General features: G+C 45.6%; 1 protein-coding gene across 1 annotated transcript in view; it reads right to left on the minus strand.

The window, feature by feature from the left end:
• The window catches only part of dchs1b (dachsous cadherin-related 1b), a 79,846-nt gene that overhangs the window by 16,355 nt on the left and 43,168 nt on the right, over positions 1-20,323 (minus strand). Inside the window, exons 5-9 of the mRNA XM_044041694.1 lie at positions 5,153-5,341; positions 2,628-2,859; positions 2,304-2,540; positions 483-1,541; positions 141-328 (exon numbers count right to left, since the gene is read on the minus strand). Coding sequence (XP_043897629.1) covers positions 141-328; positions 483-1,541; positions 2,304-2,540; positions 2,628-2,859; positions 5,153-5,341 — 1,905 coding nt within the window. The remainder of the gene's footprint in view (positions 1-140; positions 329-482; positions 1,542-2,303; positions 2,541-2,627; positions 2,860-5,152; positions 5,342-20,323) is intronic.

Below are 20,323 nucleotides of genomic sequence, written 5' to 3' on the forward strand. Positions count from 1 at the left end.
AACCTTTTCCACACTCTTTCATCATATTATAAGTAATAAACAAGTGTGGACTCAAGCAGCAGGTCCACTTATATTCGTGATGTAACATCCAAAAGCACCAGGATTTCACTCTGCTCCATCTTCTCCGCCTTGGTTCTCACCTGCAGGAGCAACTCCCGTTCCGGCCTGGCGTGAGTGAAGCTGGGGGCATTGTCATTTTCGTCCAGCACGGTGATATGGGCGGTGCCCGTGGCACTGCGGGGGGGCGTTCCCCCGTCCTGGACGACCACAACCAGCTGGTGACTGGACTGCTGCTCTCTGTCTAAGCCAAGGCGGGTGCTGATCTCCCCTAAAGAAAATAGACAAAGGCAAATTGAGCGGAGGTCTGAGCCTTCATTACTTGTAAGACTTGTAATTCTTCAAAGGAAATCACTCGACTATTAGTCTGAATTCATCTTCATTAATTACACTTAACCCAATGCAACACAGCTCGTCATTTTCACCTGTTTGTGAGTTGATCTGAAAGTGTCTGTCCGTGTGCAGCAGCCTGTACGTGAGGCGGGAATTTAGTCCCGCGTCTCTGTCCGTCGCGGACACTCTGCCGAAACCTGTGCCGGCCAGCACGTTCTCTCTGACGGCCAGGAACACCCTCTCCTGGCTCAGTCTGGGGGAGTTGTCGTTCTCGTCGGTCACCGTCACCCGGACTGTGGCGCTTCCGGTTCTCCCCGCCCCTCCTGGGCCCGAGGTGGCCAGCACAGTCAACAGGTACATGTCTTTGACCTCTCGGTCCAGAGAGCTGCGCACAAAGAGCCAACCACTGTCGGGCATGATGCCAAAACCGGCAGCATCTCCATCAGGCCTGAGGCGGTAGGAGATCGAGGAGGGAGAAGACGAGGAGGAGCTCCCGCCGTTCCCCGAAGCTTCTCTGTTGAGAGCTCGGACCTGGAGGAAACGCGTGTTGAGCGCCGTGTTTTCCCGCAGCTCCACGCGGTAGGTGAGGGTGTCAAAGTTGGGGCCTTGGGCATCCTGTGCTTGGATGTGGACCACAAGGGTGAACGTGGAGCTGAGCTGTGGCGCGCCGCCATCCTTGGCAACCACCTGAAGGTCATAGCGCGGGACACTTTCGTACGACAGGCCGCCAATCAGCCGCACCTCCCCACTTCCCCGGTCAACACCAAACGTCCTCTGACCACTGCTGCCTGCAGCTCCAGCAGAGAGGAGGTCGAAGCTGAGCTGACCGTTGTGGCCCGAATCCTTGTCGGTGGCTTGAATGCGGTATATGACGGTCCCCATTTTGGTGATTTCGGGCAGAAGGAGGGACTCTGATGACGAAGGGAGGAAAACGGGGGCGTTGTCGTTGACGTCCGAAATGGTGATGTGTATGCGGCTGGTGCCGTACGCCGGAGGAGAGCCAGAGCGAGCCTGGATTTCCAGGTCCAGACTGGAGCAGGTTTCATGGTCCAAAGGAAGAGCGGTACGGATGGTGCCAGAGGCACTGTCCACCGTGAAGTGACCTTCAGGGTCTCCGGAAGAGATGGAGTAGAAGATATCTTTAGAGAGGCCTGTAAAATAGAAAAGACTCAGTCAATTCCACTTCCACTACTATTTGACTTGAATGACAAATAAATGAGGCTTGTAATGACAATAATACTGCATTTATAATGCGGGCAGGTAATAACAATATTGATATTACATTTATTCCACCTTATTTCCATAGTCATTTCAAGGTAATGCTTGGTAATGAGTATCAATGTAGACTGCCGTCAGGGAAATTAGTGAAAGCTGCAGTCACTCAAAAGTTTGGACACAAAAGTGTTACCATGCTAAAGTGCCTCCAGTTAAAGTTTAAAAAGCAAAGAAAAAAAAAAACCTTGGCAGGTTTGCTGAATAAATGGTCAAAAAAGAGATTAATCTTCCATAAGTTTCTCCACTAAAAGCGACTGAAAGAGCTGAAAGTGTTGCTTTTCCACTCCACTCCACTTTAGGTAAGTGAATACATACCCATAAATAATTCACATGACAGCTACACATCCACTTTAAGTAGAAAGTTTATTTCTTCTCATTGGTGAGGGAGTTTGTCTGACGAGTGTCTGACGCACTGATCCATTTCTCGGTCATTAATAGTGAGGAAAGAAATGTGTGATGGATGTGATTTCTTAAGTGTATGCTCTTGTTGCCTGTGGTATATTTGTACTGTGTGAGAGATGAAGCGTCAGGCGCTCTCAGACCCATTAGTGGATTTCTGTCCCGTACTTGTCAGGAAGATGGAAACATGTGGAATGGAGAGAGATAAAAGCAACCCTGCAATGACTGGCTCTCCTCACCTGTCTTGGTGGCAGCGCGCACCGCTCCCACCGCCGTCCCCCGCAGGACGTCCTCGGACACGGTGAAGAAGTACTGAGCCTGTTCGAAGACGGGAGACGCCACGGAGCCTCCCACCACGCTCACGTTCACCCGGGCGGTGACCGGCGCCGTCAGGCCGCCACCGTCCTCAGCTGATATCACCATGGAGATGACCGTGTTGGCTTTGCCGTGGAGCGAGCGCGAGAGAGAGATCACGCCTGCAGAGAACAAAGGACACGTTGAATATTGATTATTCCATAAAACAGAGTGGACATAAAGAAACACACACACACACACACACACACCTGTGTCCTTGTTGAGGGTGAAGAACGTGGAGCCCCCTCCAGGCACTGTGCGGTAGGTCACCCTGCCGTTTTCCCCAGCGTCAGGGTCATTAGCTGTTACCTTGACGACGGACGTTCCCGGGGCACTGTGGGCGCTGAGACTGACCATGTAGAGGACTGGATAGAAAGTGGGTCGGTTGTCGTTGATGTCCACCACGGAAACCTGCACGCGGGCGACTGAGCTCAGACCCCCCTGAGAAAGACAAAGAATGGGTTTTATTTGAGATTTAATAAGATAGTTGACAGTGGCTAAAATATAAGAGGGGACAGTAGAGGCCACTCTCAGGACAAGAGGAGACAGGCAAAGACAGACTTGTATCTGTGGATTTCTTTTCTTAATATTTAGTTTTTCTGGGCCACAAAATGGTGGAGCCACAATAAGATGACCTCTTTTTCCATAAAACCTGTTTGAGTCCCAGATGAAAGCCTGGGGCCCGAAATACGTCAGTGTTCATGCTTTTTAAAAGGCCGAACATGACAATGTCGTTCCGTTCAAGGCATTTTAATTGGTTAAAAGAGAGCGGCTGGGAGTCTTCTTTGTATTTAGTTTCTTCTTGTTTCCCGTCATCAAAGCGACCTACTGTGAGTCCAGGAAGTCATCCTTCCCCGCGACCTCTAAAATCAAACCCTCGCTCCCTTGTTTCACCGTACATCCACAAATACAGTGTTCAATTTGCTTCCAATCCCACTGCTGACAGCGACAGTCCGGGACTTTATGAAAAACTTTATGAATCGGCGACAATAGATTTATGTCACGGCGTAAAGACAAAGCAGCTGTAAAGGAAGACAGATGAGTTCCCCGCAGAAGATCCCGGACATATGGAGTCAGCCGAGCGCCGCATTTGTCAGCAAGTCAAAGAGTTCACACTCATTACACCGTATCTGAGGGCTTTCCTTTTTACAAGACCATTAAAAAGGGGGATATTCAGGACAAAGGGGAACAGACACCAGCTGGCCTGAAGTGGGAAAGTGCCAGAACTGTGAGGGGAAGATGCATTGTGGGAGAATTCAACCTCTACCTGAATGAGAACGAGCACTACGTGAGCTAATAATGATGCATGCATGGCAATGGCTGTGAATCTATTTCTTCATGTAACCCAAATACACACACAAGAGCAACAAATGTTTTATTGCCCCTCATGTCGGGTTTCAGCGCCATTTTCAGTGCATCCATTGTGATTAATGGACGCTTTAAATGTGCATGGGTCTGCTGGGGAGATTCCAGAATAAAGAGAGTGTGAATGTGGTCAGGAATGGCAAATTTAAGCAAAATGATATCATTGTATAGTAAAAAGTCTATTTAAACTACTTCTTTATTTTTTCTATGCCCCCCTCCCTCTGTACTGTACTCGCTCAGTTCTCCTTTGATTGCTTTGCCATGCTGTTGAGGTTTCCCCTTCCATTTTTTTGAAGTCAACACTTAATACCGTGTTCTTCAAAACACACCCCGGACACATCTTTGATCAGATTTATTTCCCCTACAGCTGCACACATCTTTAATTTGCCTTAACCCTGCGGCTTTGATGGGATGGAACACGACACACACAGCGGGGAACGCGCATTCAATGCTTTCATTTTCTTCTCCTTCAAAAATGCATTTCAGTTATAGGTGAAATGAAGCCTTTTATTATACAAATGTTACTAATGTAGAGTCAGTGTGTCACATAAAGTGGGCCAGTTTGGACGGGATAACTGGAACATGAACAAGGACACCAGCAACAATGTGTGGGAGAACATGAAAAATATCAATAAAATAAAGGTGTTTTTTCCATAAAACTGAACTATCTCTCGGGGCCACACGGTGGTGTAGTGGTTAGCACTCTCGCCTTGCAGCGAGAAGACCCGGGTTCGAGCCCCGGTTGGAACAAGGGCCTTTCTGCATGGAGTTTGCATGTTCTCCCCGTGTGTGCGTGGGTTCTCTCCAGGTACTCCGGCTTCCTCCCACAGTCCAAAAACATGCAATGTGGGGAATAGGTAAATTGGACAAATAGGAGTGAGTGTGAGAGTGAATGGTTGTTTGTCTCTACTGTGTGTGGCCCTGCGATGGACTGGCGAACTGTCCAGGGTGTACCCTGCCTATCGCCCGATGTAGCTGAGATTGGCACAGCACCCCCCGCGACCCTCTGGTGGAGGATAAAGCGGTTAGATGATGACTGACTGACTGAACTATCTCTCTAAGAGTGGACGAGAAGTAAAGCCTGCGTCATTATACATGGTTTACATTTACGCTTTAATTCAAAGTGACTTACAAGCGATTAACACATGAAGGCTACAGTGTAATAGGAAACATTCATTAAAAACTCCATCGAGATCAGTGACCTTCATTAGCGTTACAGCGCAGTGAGAGACCATGAGGAGAAAAGAAGTGACATGATCTGCTCTGATCTGCTCCACCATCAGTGAACCACAAAGCGATATGAAGGGAGGGCAGAGAGATGCCATTCACTGCTGCAGATATAGAAGGACAAAAAAAAAAAGGTTCTTACTCCATCTGTTGCAGTGACCGTCAAGTCAAACTTGTCCAGTCCCTCGTCCCTGTCCAGAGCTGTGCTGGTGCACAACTGGCCCGTCTCCTTGTCCAGGGTGAAGTGTGCCGGTGCCAGGCCTCCGGAACCTGAGCCCAGAGTGTAGCTTATGGTGCCAAAGGAGCCGCGGTCCTCGTCCGTGGCTGACACCTGAAAAAGAAAAGAGGGAGACGCGTCACAAGGTGAGTCACGGACGGTCCAGGGGCATCAAACGGACTGTGAGACATAAGGATCACATAAACGCACCGAGCAGGTCCCAGAACCTGCGTGGAAAGAAAATGTACACGTGTCATAATTGTTATATACGAGCGTTGGGCCTTTCTGTTATCACAATAAAAGCCCATCACACAGGCACCTCACAGGCCCATACATCTGCACTTGTCCAAACATCACACACCAGAGCACTACTTGTTATGATTTCCAGAGTACTATGAAAGAAAAAAAAAGAAAAGCGAAGCATCTGTCAGAGCAATTTGTTTCTTTAGATCACGTATGTGCCGAGTATAAATTTAGTGAAATCCGACAGATCTCCCGGTGGTGCGTGCGAAAAGCTGGCACGTAACCATGGATACGGACGGATGGAACTGACAGGTAACCTTTAAAAAAAAGGAGATGAGAGTGTTGTGCGAAAACTGACATTTAAATAAGACGCACCGCGACGGGAAGAGTCCTTTTTCTCCCTCGGCTGACACTGAGACACCCTGGTCCTTGACCCACTTCTTCTCATCTGCCTAAAATCCCTCTTTCTACTGCAAACCCACACAAATCTATCCACTGTGGGCTGGACTCCTGCCACCGTCTGGAGTTTTACACTGGTCCATAACATTGTTTGGTGGCGTTTATGGTGCTTGTTTAAAGTAGCATTCCCCCCTCAGATCTCAAAAAACCTTGAAGGCGAGCCAAGATCCAGAGGAGGCTGCGTGATATCAGGCCTCCTCTGGATTACTGTCTCTTCTCATGGAGCACCCGCGCGAACAAAGGCGTTTTTGAGTTTCTGTGAATCCTAATTTCATTTTCTTCTGTCTGAAAACGTCCGAATATTTGTTCCGCGGCCAAAGCAAACAGCGTCTGAGACACCGCTGCGATAGCGTAGCGCTAGACATCGAGATTAAGACGATAAAAGCAGATTAAGCAATAAAGATAAGACACAAGTTGGAAGTGTCTAGTCTCAACAACAACTCTTCACATCGTGTAAATATCCATACGGGGCTTCTACAATAATACCCTTTGACAATATTGCTGCAGTTCAACATTTCCTGTTTACAGATTTAAAACGATGAAACTATGAACTACACTCTCATGCAAGGGTGAGAACTAAAAGATAGCACCAATTGCATTACTTAAATTGGCAGAAAACAATAGAACAATAAAAAAAAATAAAAAGAATTTGCATAGGTTATTCAGCCCTGATTTATACCCTGATGACGCAAACCATAAGGGGAAACTCTTGGTTCACCGTCTTTCTTCAAACACTTGGATGAGTCTGGAGTCTAGTACGCGCCCTCCTGCTCTGTATCCACTGACGCTGTCATATCGCGTTTTCCACCGCCGTCGACTTCTCAGGACGCGGGGGTTTTGAATTGAGTAAGACACTTTTTCATGTCTGTCCTGGTTGTTTTAATGAGTTCATCGTACGTCTGGATGCCGCGCCTGACCTCGAATCCCGCAGAGCATCAGACCACCGCAGCAGACGTCCACCAACACATGTCTTCACCATTACATACTGAATAACTCCAGCTATAGACCGAGAGACAGACGCGATCCCAATTTTGACTCCCGCTGCTGCTCTTATAGGACGTTAATGCAGTGGAATATTGGAAAAGCACCCTCTGTGTTTCAGTCTTTAGTCGCAGTGGTGCCATGATTGGACAGGTGTGTTTTTGGAAGGGTTCAAACCAAATCTCTCCCTATATGATGCACCATATTCAGCTGGGGGATTTCTATGTCATTGCTGGGACTTCCTGCCGAGTACAGTGTTGAGACCGATGCTATCTTTAGGATCTCGGCTGGGCTCACGTCTGGGTGTTCCTCATATCTTTCGGGGACTGTCTGCGACGGATTAGCCACCTGCGGTGATGAGAGCCGCTTTTAATGTGTACATGCTCTCACATATGCGCTCACAGAGACACTCGCATGATACGATGGAGCCCGCAAAATCTAATTAAAAGAGGTTTAAGACGGCCATGACGCCCCACCTGGTCATGGGGTGACTTCATTGTCACAGAGGTCTGTAAATTAGAAACAGGCAAACAAAGGGCGACTCTATCATTGATTACAGCAGTAACGTAGACCTGTAAGCATTGTTTTATAATAGATATTTTGACTTTTTTCGATCGTATTGGCTGGGAACAAGACAGAAAGCGAAGACATCGATTCTCCACACACTAAATTTTAAAAACCCTGGGCAGTATGGTATGGATTCTTCATGCTGGAGTGAAATATGCAACCGAGGGAGAACGTCTATTTAAGCACACTTTCATGAAAACCTTGGGAGCAATAAAACAAAACATGGAAGGATGTAGGCTCCGCACAGTATCGTGGGTTTGTGGCTCCAGACTTTAAAGCCATAATGTGTAACTTTGCAATGTAAAGGAATGTCACCGTTACATTCAAACATGTTCACACAGTGCTGATGAAGCCCATCAGCTCCACACAATGGTGCAGTTTTCATTACGACGCCAGAAGTCTCCACTGGAGCCCTGGAGCTTTCATTTGCTGAATTAGAACATGTATTTTTTTTTGTTTGCTCCTGTCGATCGATTTCAAGTTTTGACATTTACGGCACTTATATAAAAGTATACTTTTAAAGAGGTAGCACGCGTTTACAGCCAACAAGGTCACCTAGTAAACACACTAACTCTAACTGTACGATTCAGGAGGTCTGGTCGTCCAGACGAGGGCCTTTGCCAGGGAGGAATTCCTCCCACTCCGGATCCTGTTCTCTCATCCGTGACCAGCCAGCCAACTTCAGCTCTCTCACCTATTCCTCATCCCACTGTGATAAACACACACAACGACAGCGCATAGCAACACAAACAAAGACGGGCCACGGCTAAAAGCTGTCAACATCTAAATCTCCCTCGCTCGCAGAAATATGCTCGGACAATGCTCGTCTCCACGATGTTCCGTGGTCACAACAGCATATGGATCCAAAGTCGTAATAATTTATAACAGGGGTGGTCTCGTTGTTGGACAGCCTGTTCTTTCACGAGAAGGTCAAAAGTTTGGTCAACCATGTTTGTGTAAAGCTCGAGAGCAAGACCCTGAACCTTCCGTGCACCTCATTACCCGCAGTGAATTGCACAGAGTTGAGCTGCGGAAGATAAAACCGAGCTCTGCAACTCCATTTCCATGTATTATTGGAACACACTGAGCTATGGCAGCCTGGATGGTGGCAAATGCCTGGAGCAAGGTTTACTTTGGAAAAAGTTGGGCAGTAAATGAGTAGAGACAATTTATACTTAATGGCCTAAAACTTGCAAAACCAGCCCCCCCTCCCGATGTGGTTCTTTTCCGTGGGGGTGCTGATATCTCACCTCACGCCACTAAATTTAAAAGAGTGTGGAGAAAAGTTTGTTGGCAAACTTGGCGCGAAGCAGAGCAAGGTAACAAAAGGGATTAAGGTTAGTAAAACAGTCAAATCTCCCGAGTGCAATTAGCCGTGCGTAGGAAAGTGAGGTCATATCCGTGCAGCATAGCTGAGAATCCATGTCGCCAGTCAAACTTCAAGTTTAAGTGCTTTTTCAGCTCTGAAATGAAATCATCAAAACATAAACAGGCTTTAAAATGTTCGACTGCAGATCTGCCAAAATATCTGAGCTGATTGTACGTGCAACATAAACTCATCCAGCATGGATTCTACCGCAGATTTTCATACAGCACTATGGTCCGTGATTTACACACTGTGCAACGCGTTGACCAAGTGCCATAAAGACATAGCACAAGTCTCATAGAGGACACGTCAGCCCGTTAGGACTATGTGAAAAACAGTCAGGAAGAGCGTGCCGAGTATCGGATTCAGCCAGGACTCAGGCCTGGAGTTTTGTTGTCCATAGAGAGCCATTCATCCCTGGCAGGGACAGAAGAGGAGCTATCACTCACTGGTGCATTAGCGAAGACCGAGACCTCATCGCTCATTTGCGTCACACACGACTCTCTCTTTGCTCGCTTTGTCTCTCTACCTTCCCACTTAACCTTTCTCTGTTCCCACTGTGGCTCTCATTCACCCGCCCCCCTCCCAGATGGAGTCGTGATCTCTCCAAGGGTTGACTCAGATCTTGGACACACGACTAAAACCCTCGCCAGTCTGCTAATCAACACTCGCACACATCTCGCATTTAGTGCTCCACGGAAGTCTTAGCCTCCTGCATGTGATGTGGTGCAGGGAAACACCGGCAGGTCAGCGGTTACTGTGCTGTCGACATCTGGTAAACCTCCAAACTCGCGAGCGGGTCAACTTTTATTTGCGTTTCCTTTACTTTAAACCATACACGTTTTTCCTGTTTTCTCCTTGTCTTTTGTTATTCTTTCCTTTCACCGTTGTATTCTACCTCGACTGTGTTTTTTTCTATGCTCATCTCCTCCAGATGTGGGCGCTGGTCCAGATTGGATCCTGCACTTTCGCTGCAGTTTGTCTCTGTAAAACATCAGTTAGTGTCAGAGGGAGTTTGCGCGCAGCTTCCCAGAGGCAGCTGCACTTCTGCCGCAGCTCAGGACTTTTTATCGCTTCTCATGAAAGAGAGGGAGGGAGTTCGGCATTCTATAGACTTTCATAATAAAAACTGTAAGACACACAGAGGTTTACTGATCGTATCTACTCCTTTCTTCTGACTGCTGCCAACGGCGGATTGTTTATGAAGAAATCATCGTCTCTGGGGTCAAACAGTCGAAAACAAAGTCAATATTAATCCATGTGTACTTTATCACAAATTCATTTTGAACATTTTCATCACTGCTTTTCAAACAAAGTGCCCATGAAGCACTGGGATAAAAGCATTGAATACTTGTTCTGTATTTTCTTCTTAATTACACAAAGTCTTTGAAGCGACTAGAAATGTATTATCTTATGTAATAAATCATAAAATGACTGTCAACAGTCATTTTGAGTGTCAACAGAAATTAAGGAAATATGTTTAAGTGAAATACTGCCCTCACTACGGTTTTAACAACAGACAATAAAAATGTTCATTTTCAACGGCTATGTTGACCATTACCGAACCTAAAAAGCCTCAGTGACCCTCTAAAAAACATCTTGACCAATGGAGTGGAAAAGCATTAAAATATAAGTTATCCCCCTCTCATATGGAATGTTTTTTAAAGCATACAGTGTTTTAAATGCTCGAGATTGCTGTTGTAATGTAATATTTCATTTATATCCCCTTTAAGTTGTGATTTGAAAACTTTAAAGTTTGGAAGTCTGATTAAAAATCAGTTTCAAAAGCTCTTTTTGAGCTGTAACTATCTGAGGCTTTGACATTTTTGGTCCAGTGTTTACATGTCACTGTTTAAACAGTGGATAAAAGCAGCTTTATGATAGTGACCGGCCAACAGACGTTAAAGCTCAGGTTTTATAGCCTATAGGCTACATATCATTCAGGTGATTTGTCAAGCTGCTTGTGCCACCGTGACAAACTCGTTTCAGACTGCATATCTGGCACACTGCCTTTGTCTTGTCATCGCTCCATTTAAAGTGTTCCCGCACAGCATTTCGTTTCCCTTTCGACGTGGACACCATCTGGGGGCGTGACATTCACGACAATGAGTGAGACGCCGACCTGACAAACTGACAGTCAAACAGTTAAATATCCTGATTCACCTCTAATTATTACTGATACAACGGTGGAAACTATGTGAATGAGATCCAAGACCAAATAAACCTTAATTATCCTTTAAAGCAGCAGTAGTGACCATAAAAGTGCATGTGAAACCTGAGGCTCGTGCGCTGGCTAATCCAACACACGCTGATGTTATTTACTACAAACTGAAAGTCGACGCATCGGAGGATTTAAAACTGATCTGCACTGATGTGACGCACGGAGCTAAAACCTTCATTTACTCGCATTTCTTCCACCGACACACACATTCCTTCGCTCTCCAGTGAGCAGCATTTGTCAAATTAGACATTCTCGAGTCTCCGAATCAATTTCTGTCGCGCCGTTGCCGATGAGTTCAGGCACCGTGGGTACAATTAAGATATATGGCAGGAAAGGGAGAGACGGGAGGAGAAGGTGGGAGACGGGGGCTGGCAAAGGAACAAAAGGCATGTAGGGCTAATGATAACACGAGACCTTGAAATGGGAACGTGGACCAAGGCTTCATCTAACTTTCTTATTCCATCTCCATTCCTTCCCTGACCTCCCCCTTTCTTTTTTAGTGTCCCCTCCTCTGCGTTCGCTCGCTCCCTCAGCACCCTATTATGGCAAGTGGTTGTTGTCTTTCATGTGGAGTTCACGGCTGGAAATGATTATGGACATCAAACCACCGAAGGGAAGAGAAGGAGAGGGAGGTGAAAAGAGACGGCACAAGAGAGATTGACTTCTATATTTGGAAGAAAGAATGCTAATGTTATTAATGAACATAATAAAGGATGATGGCCACTGGAACTTTCTCTTTTTTGTCTCCCACAAATGTGCATAGTTTCATACACACACACACACACACACAGCAGGTTGTTCCACACTCAAAGCTGAACAATAAACTACACCATAGAGTTACAGCTTCATCCCATGGGGCTTAACATGCAGACATGTGGTGTGTGTTAGGAAGTTTATCTTTAGGCTGCATCTGATGTTAAAAAAACAAGGCCACGATTTACCCACTTTGGCCTAACAACATGTTTTCACTCCCTGCGCCTGCTCTTTCTCGAAGCTTAGCAGCAAACAAAAGACGGAGCCTGGCAGCAACGCGATACTCTGACTGCAGACGACTCGAGTCCAGAGGAACGGCGGTGAAAAAGGGTGAATGTCGCTTTACTGAAATAAAGTCTTTATTCTCCGTAACCCAGTCCTGCATGTGGATATGCAGACGAGGTAGACATGGGACAGGGTTTGGGGGATGAATGTCTCTCAATTTCTATGATTTATGGGGAGAGCAAAAGAGGCGGAACACCTGCATCGACTATTGACTTTTCAGTTTATTTGCATTTCTGTATAGATAACTGTTACTAGAGAGATGCCAAAGACTTGCAAGTTGCAAAAAATGATGCTGGTTGCAGATGTTGCCTGACAATGGCAACTCCATTCTTCCATTCAAGTCTTGGCCTGTCTCCATGGGAAAACCCAGAATGTCAACTATTACCCCAAGACGCTTATTCGTCGGCAGAAAATTGATTGTTAAGTCTGTAACAACCAGACTGTACATAAAAATGGACAGTTTTCACAGATGACATATGCAACCAGGCTCCTATTGGACAATAAGAGCTGTCAATCACACCGGTGTCATTATTTAACAATCATTTCACTTCATTTTCAAACGTTATACCATGTTCTATTGAAGAAGACCAGCTTTGAAGAACAGTTTGATATGTATTTGTTAAAATGGGCGGAGAAAGAAAAAGAAAGAAAGAAAGAAAGAAAGAAAGCAGATGGATTGGACTGTGAATGGAAGATAAAAGTGAGATCAGAGTTGAGATAATAAATGGTTTTCAACCAGGGGATGACATCATCCTGCTGGACTCTGAGGACTGATAAGGGATGCAGGGGGATTTAAACGGGAGTGAGCCGATCTTGTTAAAACCCTGCAATGTGCCAACTTGTGTGTTGGTGTATATGTCTACTGTACATGTGTGTGTGTGTGTGTGTGTGTGGATGCCTCCCTGTCCCCGACGACGCATTAAAGATTCTTTTCAAAGTGAATCCTGTGGGCCTTGACTGACAGCTGGCCTAATCAGTGTGGAAATCACCCCTATTTTCGACTTATTGTTAAATATTTATAGGCATTTAAACCCCCGGCTCCCTCTGTGTCCTCATCCGAGGCCTCAGCACGACTCGGCCCGGGCTGGTGCAGCAGCAGCAGCAGCTGCCGCTGACAACAGATCTGCATATCTGTGAAATGCCACAGATTTCGGCGTTGCCATCGGCTAACGGGGACGCTAATGAGGTGCCCGGGGTCAAGTGTCAAAGCTAAAAGGGTAAGTGTGCAGGTTCACCACCCACAGAGGCAAATAAAAACCGTCGCGGTATATTCACAGTCAGGTTATAACGCAATATACAGCCATTTGAGTTAGAAATAATTATTCAGTGCAATATTTACCCTGTTATAGATTGGAGCATTATCAAACTCCATGTTATAGTTTAGTAACTCAGTGTTACTTTTCATGGTAACTACTACTTCCTACTGGTTAAAGAAATTAAATGACAAAAAGTACATTACTGAGTAACGTGTTAATGCCCAACACTGATTTTGACTTGAAGACGATTCAAACAGATAACAAAATCAGAATCAAATGACACACCTCATCTTTAAAAATGGTAGAATAGAAGCAACATCCACGGTTTTCAAGACTTCTTAACATCAGAGTTGTTTTTCTTTAAGCATAATTAGGGAAAATGAACATTGCGTTCCCTGTAACTGATCCTCGGTTCGCAATCAAATTCGGAAATTTGTGAGCTTAATGAGGCTCAACGCTGTTGCGCTGATAACAACCAGCGCCACTGTTCTGTTCTTTGTCAAAATGCTGCACTAGTGTAGAGAAAGAGAGCGAACACAATGCATGAAGGAGAAGTTTTCGCCAGGGCTATCATCTTTGTTTTACACAGCGAGGTCTGTAATATAGTGAGTGACGATTTTCGCTTTATTGTTCCCCGAGATGCAATTTTGCCGCAGAGATGAAGAGAAAACAGTAATTAAGGAGCGAGGGAGCGCACAAAGACGGACCAGAGTCAGACCTCAAACAGCGAACCGCTGTCTGAGACAGTCTGAGGATGTTGTGTTTCGGGATGAATGGGAGGAGGAATGATTGAGAGCGAGCGGCCCACGGATGCCTCGTGGACAATAAACTGGGTAATTTGAAATCCTCTAAACCAGCCAGCGCAGCAGTGTGTGTTTGGAAGGATGCATGTGCGACACTGCTGCAGCTTTTCTCCACAAATGGGTGCAGACATGTGTGCATGTATATATAAATTTTGGGCATTTCGGCGGTTTATCCAATAAAAACATGACAAAGGAACGGACAGAGTGTGGAATCTGTTATGATTTTTCCTCCACTGAGACACCACATGCTTTTATTCTCTCTTTCATGCGTGTGTGAGACTCTTTGACTGATTTAGAGTTGAACATTGGGAGTGGGTGTGCGGAAATTGAGGGTTAGCGTCTTTTCTGACAGTTATTGTTTCCAATTTGTATTTTATTTTAAAGCACGTCTGCGCAGAGGGAGAAGGAGCTGTTTCACGCTGACTCAGACGTCTTTGTGGGGAAGGAATTGGCTAAATGTTGTTGTTACGGCACTCGGCTTCTGAATATGGATATTGATTGACAAACTGCAAGAGCAAAAACCACAGAGAAGACGAGATCCATAGGTGCTGAGAGCTACGATATTCTAAATAATATCCTATCATCATCAGTAAATCAAAATCTTATCAAAGGGAAGGCCAAATGTTTGAAAATGTAATATTTGAAGAGGCGGTGAGAAAACATCTGTTATCCTAACGTTTACATTCTGCTGGCGAGTTTCCCCCCCGATAAAGATGATGTCTTACTCGCTTAAAGTAAACATTATTACCACCACCTCTGTGTTCCGTCTGAGATGTTTGGACAAACTCAACTCATCTAAGGGCCAACGGGGGGAAACTCCCGCCGCTCCCAGTAACACGGTTCAAGGTGAAACACAAATAGAGATGCACATATCTTCTTAACAGTCTGCACAAAGGTTTCCAGCTTATCCCTTCACTGATTGCGCGCCTTCGCTCCACTTCACCAAAAATAGCGTCTCTCTAAGCTCTCGTGGAACCTCCACCCATCGCGGGGTGCTTCCTGGTTGTGATCCCTGAGGTCATGGGCCACAGTTTCATCCCGGTCTCATCAGTCAAGGGTGTCAACAGGGAACTCTCCCATTAAAGGACAAAAGGAAGAAAATGATTTACACCGCAGACTCCCGCCGAATAAAGTTAATTAAACGTGTCAATCAAAACGATGACGTTCTCAAGTGTCAGGAGGAGACGACCGAGTATTTGACCTATTTTGATCGACTATATCAACAGTAGACAACTGCGCCATTGTGACTTTATGCATTTTGTCTTATTTTCCATGAGGCGCAATCCATGTTTGAACTGAGAAACCCAGCATGACCGACTGTTTGAAAAACCACAGGAGTTTTTATCCACCACTCCCCACCGTCCACAAGAAGAAGCAGAAAACATGGCAGATAAAAATGGCTGACCTCATGCAAACACAGAGGTGAACTCACAGAAATCATTTGTCACTGCCACAATGACTCCTTGTATCTATCGGTTTCGGGCATTGTGGTATGTAACCAGATGGAAGCCTTTAACTTAAAGATTATTTATCCGTTATTATCTCTGCCCGAGGGATGAGAATGTAATACATCTAGCCCAACTTGGGTTAAAGGATTATGTGCTGACATGTTTCCAATTCAAACTAAATCTCGGGTTTTTAACGTGAATCTCAACAGAAACCGAGTACAGTACCTCTCTCTGTACCAACACGCAGCATTGTGGGAGGCGGAGTGTGTTTATTGAGTGTGTTATTTGGGACAAACCAAGTCAGAACCAGTCGTGATGTCACAATGGAACAATCTAAGATTCGCCCCAAATGTTTCCAATCAAAATGTTTTTTGTTTTTTTAAAAATCTTTTTTCCTCTAATTTGCAAAGCCTTTTGTTTTATTAGAGAATTAAGTTATTTCCACAACAGGAGAAGTCGCCCCCTGGTGGCTACTCAATGCACTCTTACTTCCTTATTGGCTCCAACCAGCAAACTGGAAGTTGACTACATGGGACAAACTGAAGCACCTTCCAGAAAAGGTCACACAAAGAGTCATCTGACAACGTTAGTTTAAGAGATGAGAGTCATGACTGGCTGTGTGTGTCTGTTTAACCAAATCAGTGTGACTCTTCGGGGTCAAAGGTGAGCAAAACATCCAGCCCCGCCTCTATTTCTTTGACTCTTTTCCTGACAAATAAGGAACGTATAATAAAAGGAAGGAATTTTCTTTGTTTTTTTTTTTAAATGTGGGTGATGTCAGGGTTAATACCACTTGATTTTCTTCTTTCACCAGCTGTGTGCGCTTTCTTTCATCTACTGCTCTCGTCCCTCATCGATGCCTGCAGTTTCTCCACGTTTCCCCTCAAACCTAATGAGGTCAGGCAGTTGGCGACCTCCACCTTCGGAGAGGTGGTGGTAGTAAAAGACACTCAGGACAAACCATCTGGTGTGGGGTTACCGCGATCGGCGTTGACTGCGGAGGTTTCGGGAGCAGAGCAGGACTTCAAACTGTGAGATGTGATGTTGGCTTGTAAGCGGCACAATTTACTGCAAACAGTAAAACAGGAGATATAACCGTGTCCATCTGTGTTATAGTGTCCGTGTATAAAAATAGTTGTTTTTTTTCCAGAGAGAATATTTATACTCTGTGTTCAGCTTTGTTGAATTATCTTAAATAAAACGAGACAAATCCGGTTTGAGGATAAAGAAGGAAACGACCATTGAGCTTTTCACACAGCCAGATACACATCACAGTCAAATAAAAGGATTTCCTCATAAATTAAGAGGCTCATACTTGATAGTTGAGTTTCATCTACGAGGTCTTTAACCTAGTAAAGTTTTGGCATCAACCCAACCCAGACTAACCTTTTGTATGCAAAGGATGACCAGAGTTCATCTCTGCATCTTCTGCAGACATGTATATCACCTTTATTTTTCTTTGCAGCAAAGTACTCCAAAAAGGGAGAAAGAGTAGTTTTAGTTGAATAGCCGATGCTTATTTCTCTCTCTCTCTCTCTCTCTCTCAGATTACTTCATTTTGCACTTTGCTGAAAGATTATTCTGGAGTTGCTGATCAATGACGCCGAAAATCCTGCCAACTGCACCTTTTAAAAAAGGCCCACTTACACCACGGCACATCATTTAAAGGAACCTCGCGCGGCCAAAGCACACAGTGGTTTTCTGTTGGAAAAGATATTTCAATAAGCTAATTAAATTGGCCGGGAATTGTGCCGGTGTTCATGTCAAACATTAAACACGGTTCATGAGCAGTTTCACAACTATCGTTGACGGCCTTTCACAACATTCCAGCGGATGAAATGTGAAATAGCACGTTGTCACACACACACACACACACACACTCATAAAAGTAAGGCATGTTGGTCGCAGATGCCGTGAAAACCATTCCATTTATAATGTTTGAGCCACCCTGTGGTATTCTATGTTCACTAGCTGCAGTCTGCACATTTAACAAAGTCGTTCTTGTCTGCTGCTGCTGCTGCTCATCCCTCGCAGACATCTGTGGATCTTTCAAATTGGCAAATTTAAGGTTCGACTACAGCGCATCGCTGCTGCTGCTCCTACGGCGCAGTCATGTGCACGATAATAGACCTTAACGTCTGCTAATATTAAACCTGAGACTGACAATGGCGCTGAGTTGATTGTGCAGTCCAGGGAAAACGGGCAACTATGGTAAATGAATTACCCTGCGATTGACCCGGGCCTGACCCACGAGCAGAGTCAGAGACGGGTCACCCTTTTGTGCGCGTTAATGATCATTAGCATCGGGGTCACCAGCCAGATTAAACTTAACGTTGTTAGCAAATTTAACGTTGAGAAGGTTAAACTATTTGGGCGCAACGCATGACCCCGGAGGTCACCATCTCCAGACGCCACAATGCCTGATGTGTGTTTAATTTAAAGGTGCGTTTAAAGTGCGTAACTCTCATTAGTATCAGTGTCTTGTGGTCTCACATTTGAATGAATACTATTGATGAATCCTATACTGCTGAGGGTACAGTAACAAACCCTGTGTCCACTCTACTTACACAAACGTACACACGTGCATTTAATTGACCCACAGACACCTGTGCGTGTGTGTGTGTGTGTGTGTGCATGCGCTGGGGAGTAGAGTATTAGACTCTGTGATTACATTTTCGTACACAGCCTTGGGGGTTGGGGGGTGAAAAACTTGCTTATCCTTGTTAAATTAATTTCCTGACTCGGCACATGTGCGGTGAATATGAGGAAGTGGTGAGACAAACACGGCGCTGATTCCTTAAGCACCTGTGAAGTCAAAGCTCGTGCAGGTCCAGAGATGATCCCCAGAATTTTTGAACATGCTTAGAAGAGGCAGCCAAGCTATTCTCAGGATAAACTGTGCTGTCTGAGGCTGCCCCGAGCTGCTTTAAATCATCTTTGTCTTTCTCTGCAATTTGTGTTTGCCTTCGTTTCAGTCCTCGCGCTTTTCATGGGCTCTCATCAGAAGAGGATTGTGGCTTCATTGTTCCTTCAGGTCTCTGTCTTTCTGACTTTTTTTATACAAAAGCAGGTAATTAAAGGCCTTATAAGAAATGTCGGTGAGGAAGTGCACCGATTGAAGACCCGTGCATGTGCAGAGAGGTACACAAGTGCACATGTGCATGCATTATCTTCCCATCCTCCACGCTTAGCTCAGCCAGCTGGAATTTCCAAGAAAAACAGGTTGGCTGTGCATGACGCAGCCCTGGGGTCAGAGACGCAGCCAACTCCTGCAGGGAGCGAATCAGGCGGCAGTAAAAGCGAGAGGAGAGGATGAGAGTGACAGAGGAAGAAGACGGAGACGGGGGGGGGGGAGTTAGCGTTGCACACCTACGGACGCGTTGAAAGACGCCGTAAATCAGCTGCGCGTCCGCACTTCATCAGTAAGATGAAGTAAGACAGACACACGCTGCAAAACTCCAAACTTCAAACACCGCAGACATCAATCGATTATCTCCAATCGTCTCCAATAAAAATCTACAGCAGAGGTATTCAAATGAATGTTGCGTGCTTGGACAGTTGCTTTATCTGAAAGTTGGGAAACTCAATCTCTTAATTGCTTTAACAGAGAGGAAGAGGCAGAGATAAACGAGAACCAAGATTAACTTAAAAATCGCGCCTCCACACAAAGAGACTTAATGAAAATCCATGGACTGATTCATTGAGGAGCGTTTTCTATCTTCATTACCCAATCATGCGTGCTATCTGTCTCTCCGCTGCTTTCATCCACTGTGCTGAATAATGTCCACGCCATCGCCGACGTGATTACGGCAAGGGGGGGGGGGAATGGACACATTGGTGATTACCTCATCTCTCATGCAGAAAGTTTGAGCTAATTTACGTTCATGGGGGATAGAAAAAAACACTCCACGAGAGAGAGATAGTGGTAAAAGTTGGAGAGGAAAAGCAGCAGCAGCAGCAGCAGCAGCAGCAACAGACACACTACTTCCAGGCTTTCCACGTCTCAGTGGACACGGTCGGCCGTGCTCTGCTGCGTAGATCACGAACGCACCTGTCATTTTCATCCCGACGTTGCAAGGAACGGGGGGGGGCGTTAACAGAAGTCAGGAGTTAAGGGGATGAAAGAGAGATTACGCCAACGGGTGTGACGCTGCGATACTGAGAGATGAGGTGGCGACGTGCAACGAAAGTGTCGGGTACAGTTCGTGTCGCGTGGGAGTGGAAAGCGTCGGGGTGAGGAAAAGTGGGAGCGGAACTAATGTGGTGTTTGGGAAAATGTGCAAAAGAAGTGTTGGGAAAGGAAAAATCAGACGGGATTGAAGAGTGTGGAAGAGATTAAGCCAAACGAGATGATGACACGATCATTTAGTGTTTGTATTTTAGACACAAAACAATTGTCTCACTTGCTTTTAATGTTAGTCATTTTTGCTCACAGTCAGAGGGAAAGACAGGCAATGAGGGGTGAGCGGTTTAGTCGGGAGTGAGACAGGGATTGTCTTCAAGTCACGGGGTAAACAGACCTCCAGCCTGTGTAAGCCAAGATGTTCAAGGCGGGAGGTGCTGAGTAAGATGCACTAAGCTGCACAGTAATGGGAAATGATGGAGTCCCCGGCTTTCACATGGCCGGTCACACCAAAGCTGGGGTGGCATCGGATCAAAGGAACATTTGAGTGGATTTAGTTTTTAGAAAGAGAGAAAGTATTTGAACACAGTT

Source organism: Solea senegalensis, linkage group LG13 (genome assembly GCF_019176455.1).
Source record: "Solea senegalensis isolate Sse05_10M linkage group LG13, IFAPA_SoseM_1, whole genome shotgun sequence".
Taxonomy (NCBI): domain Eukaryota; kingdom Metazoa; phylum Chordata; class Actinopteri; order Pleuronectiformes; family Soleidae; genus Solea; species Solea senegalensis.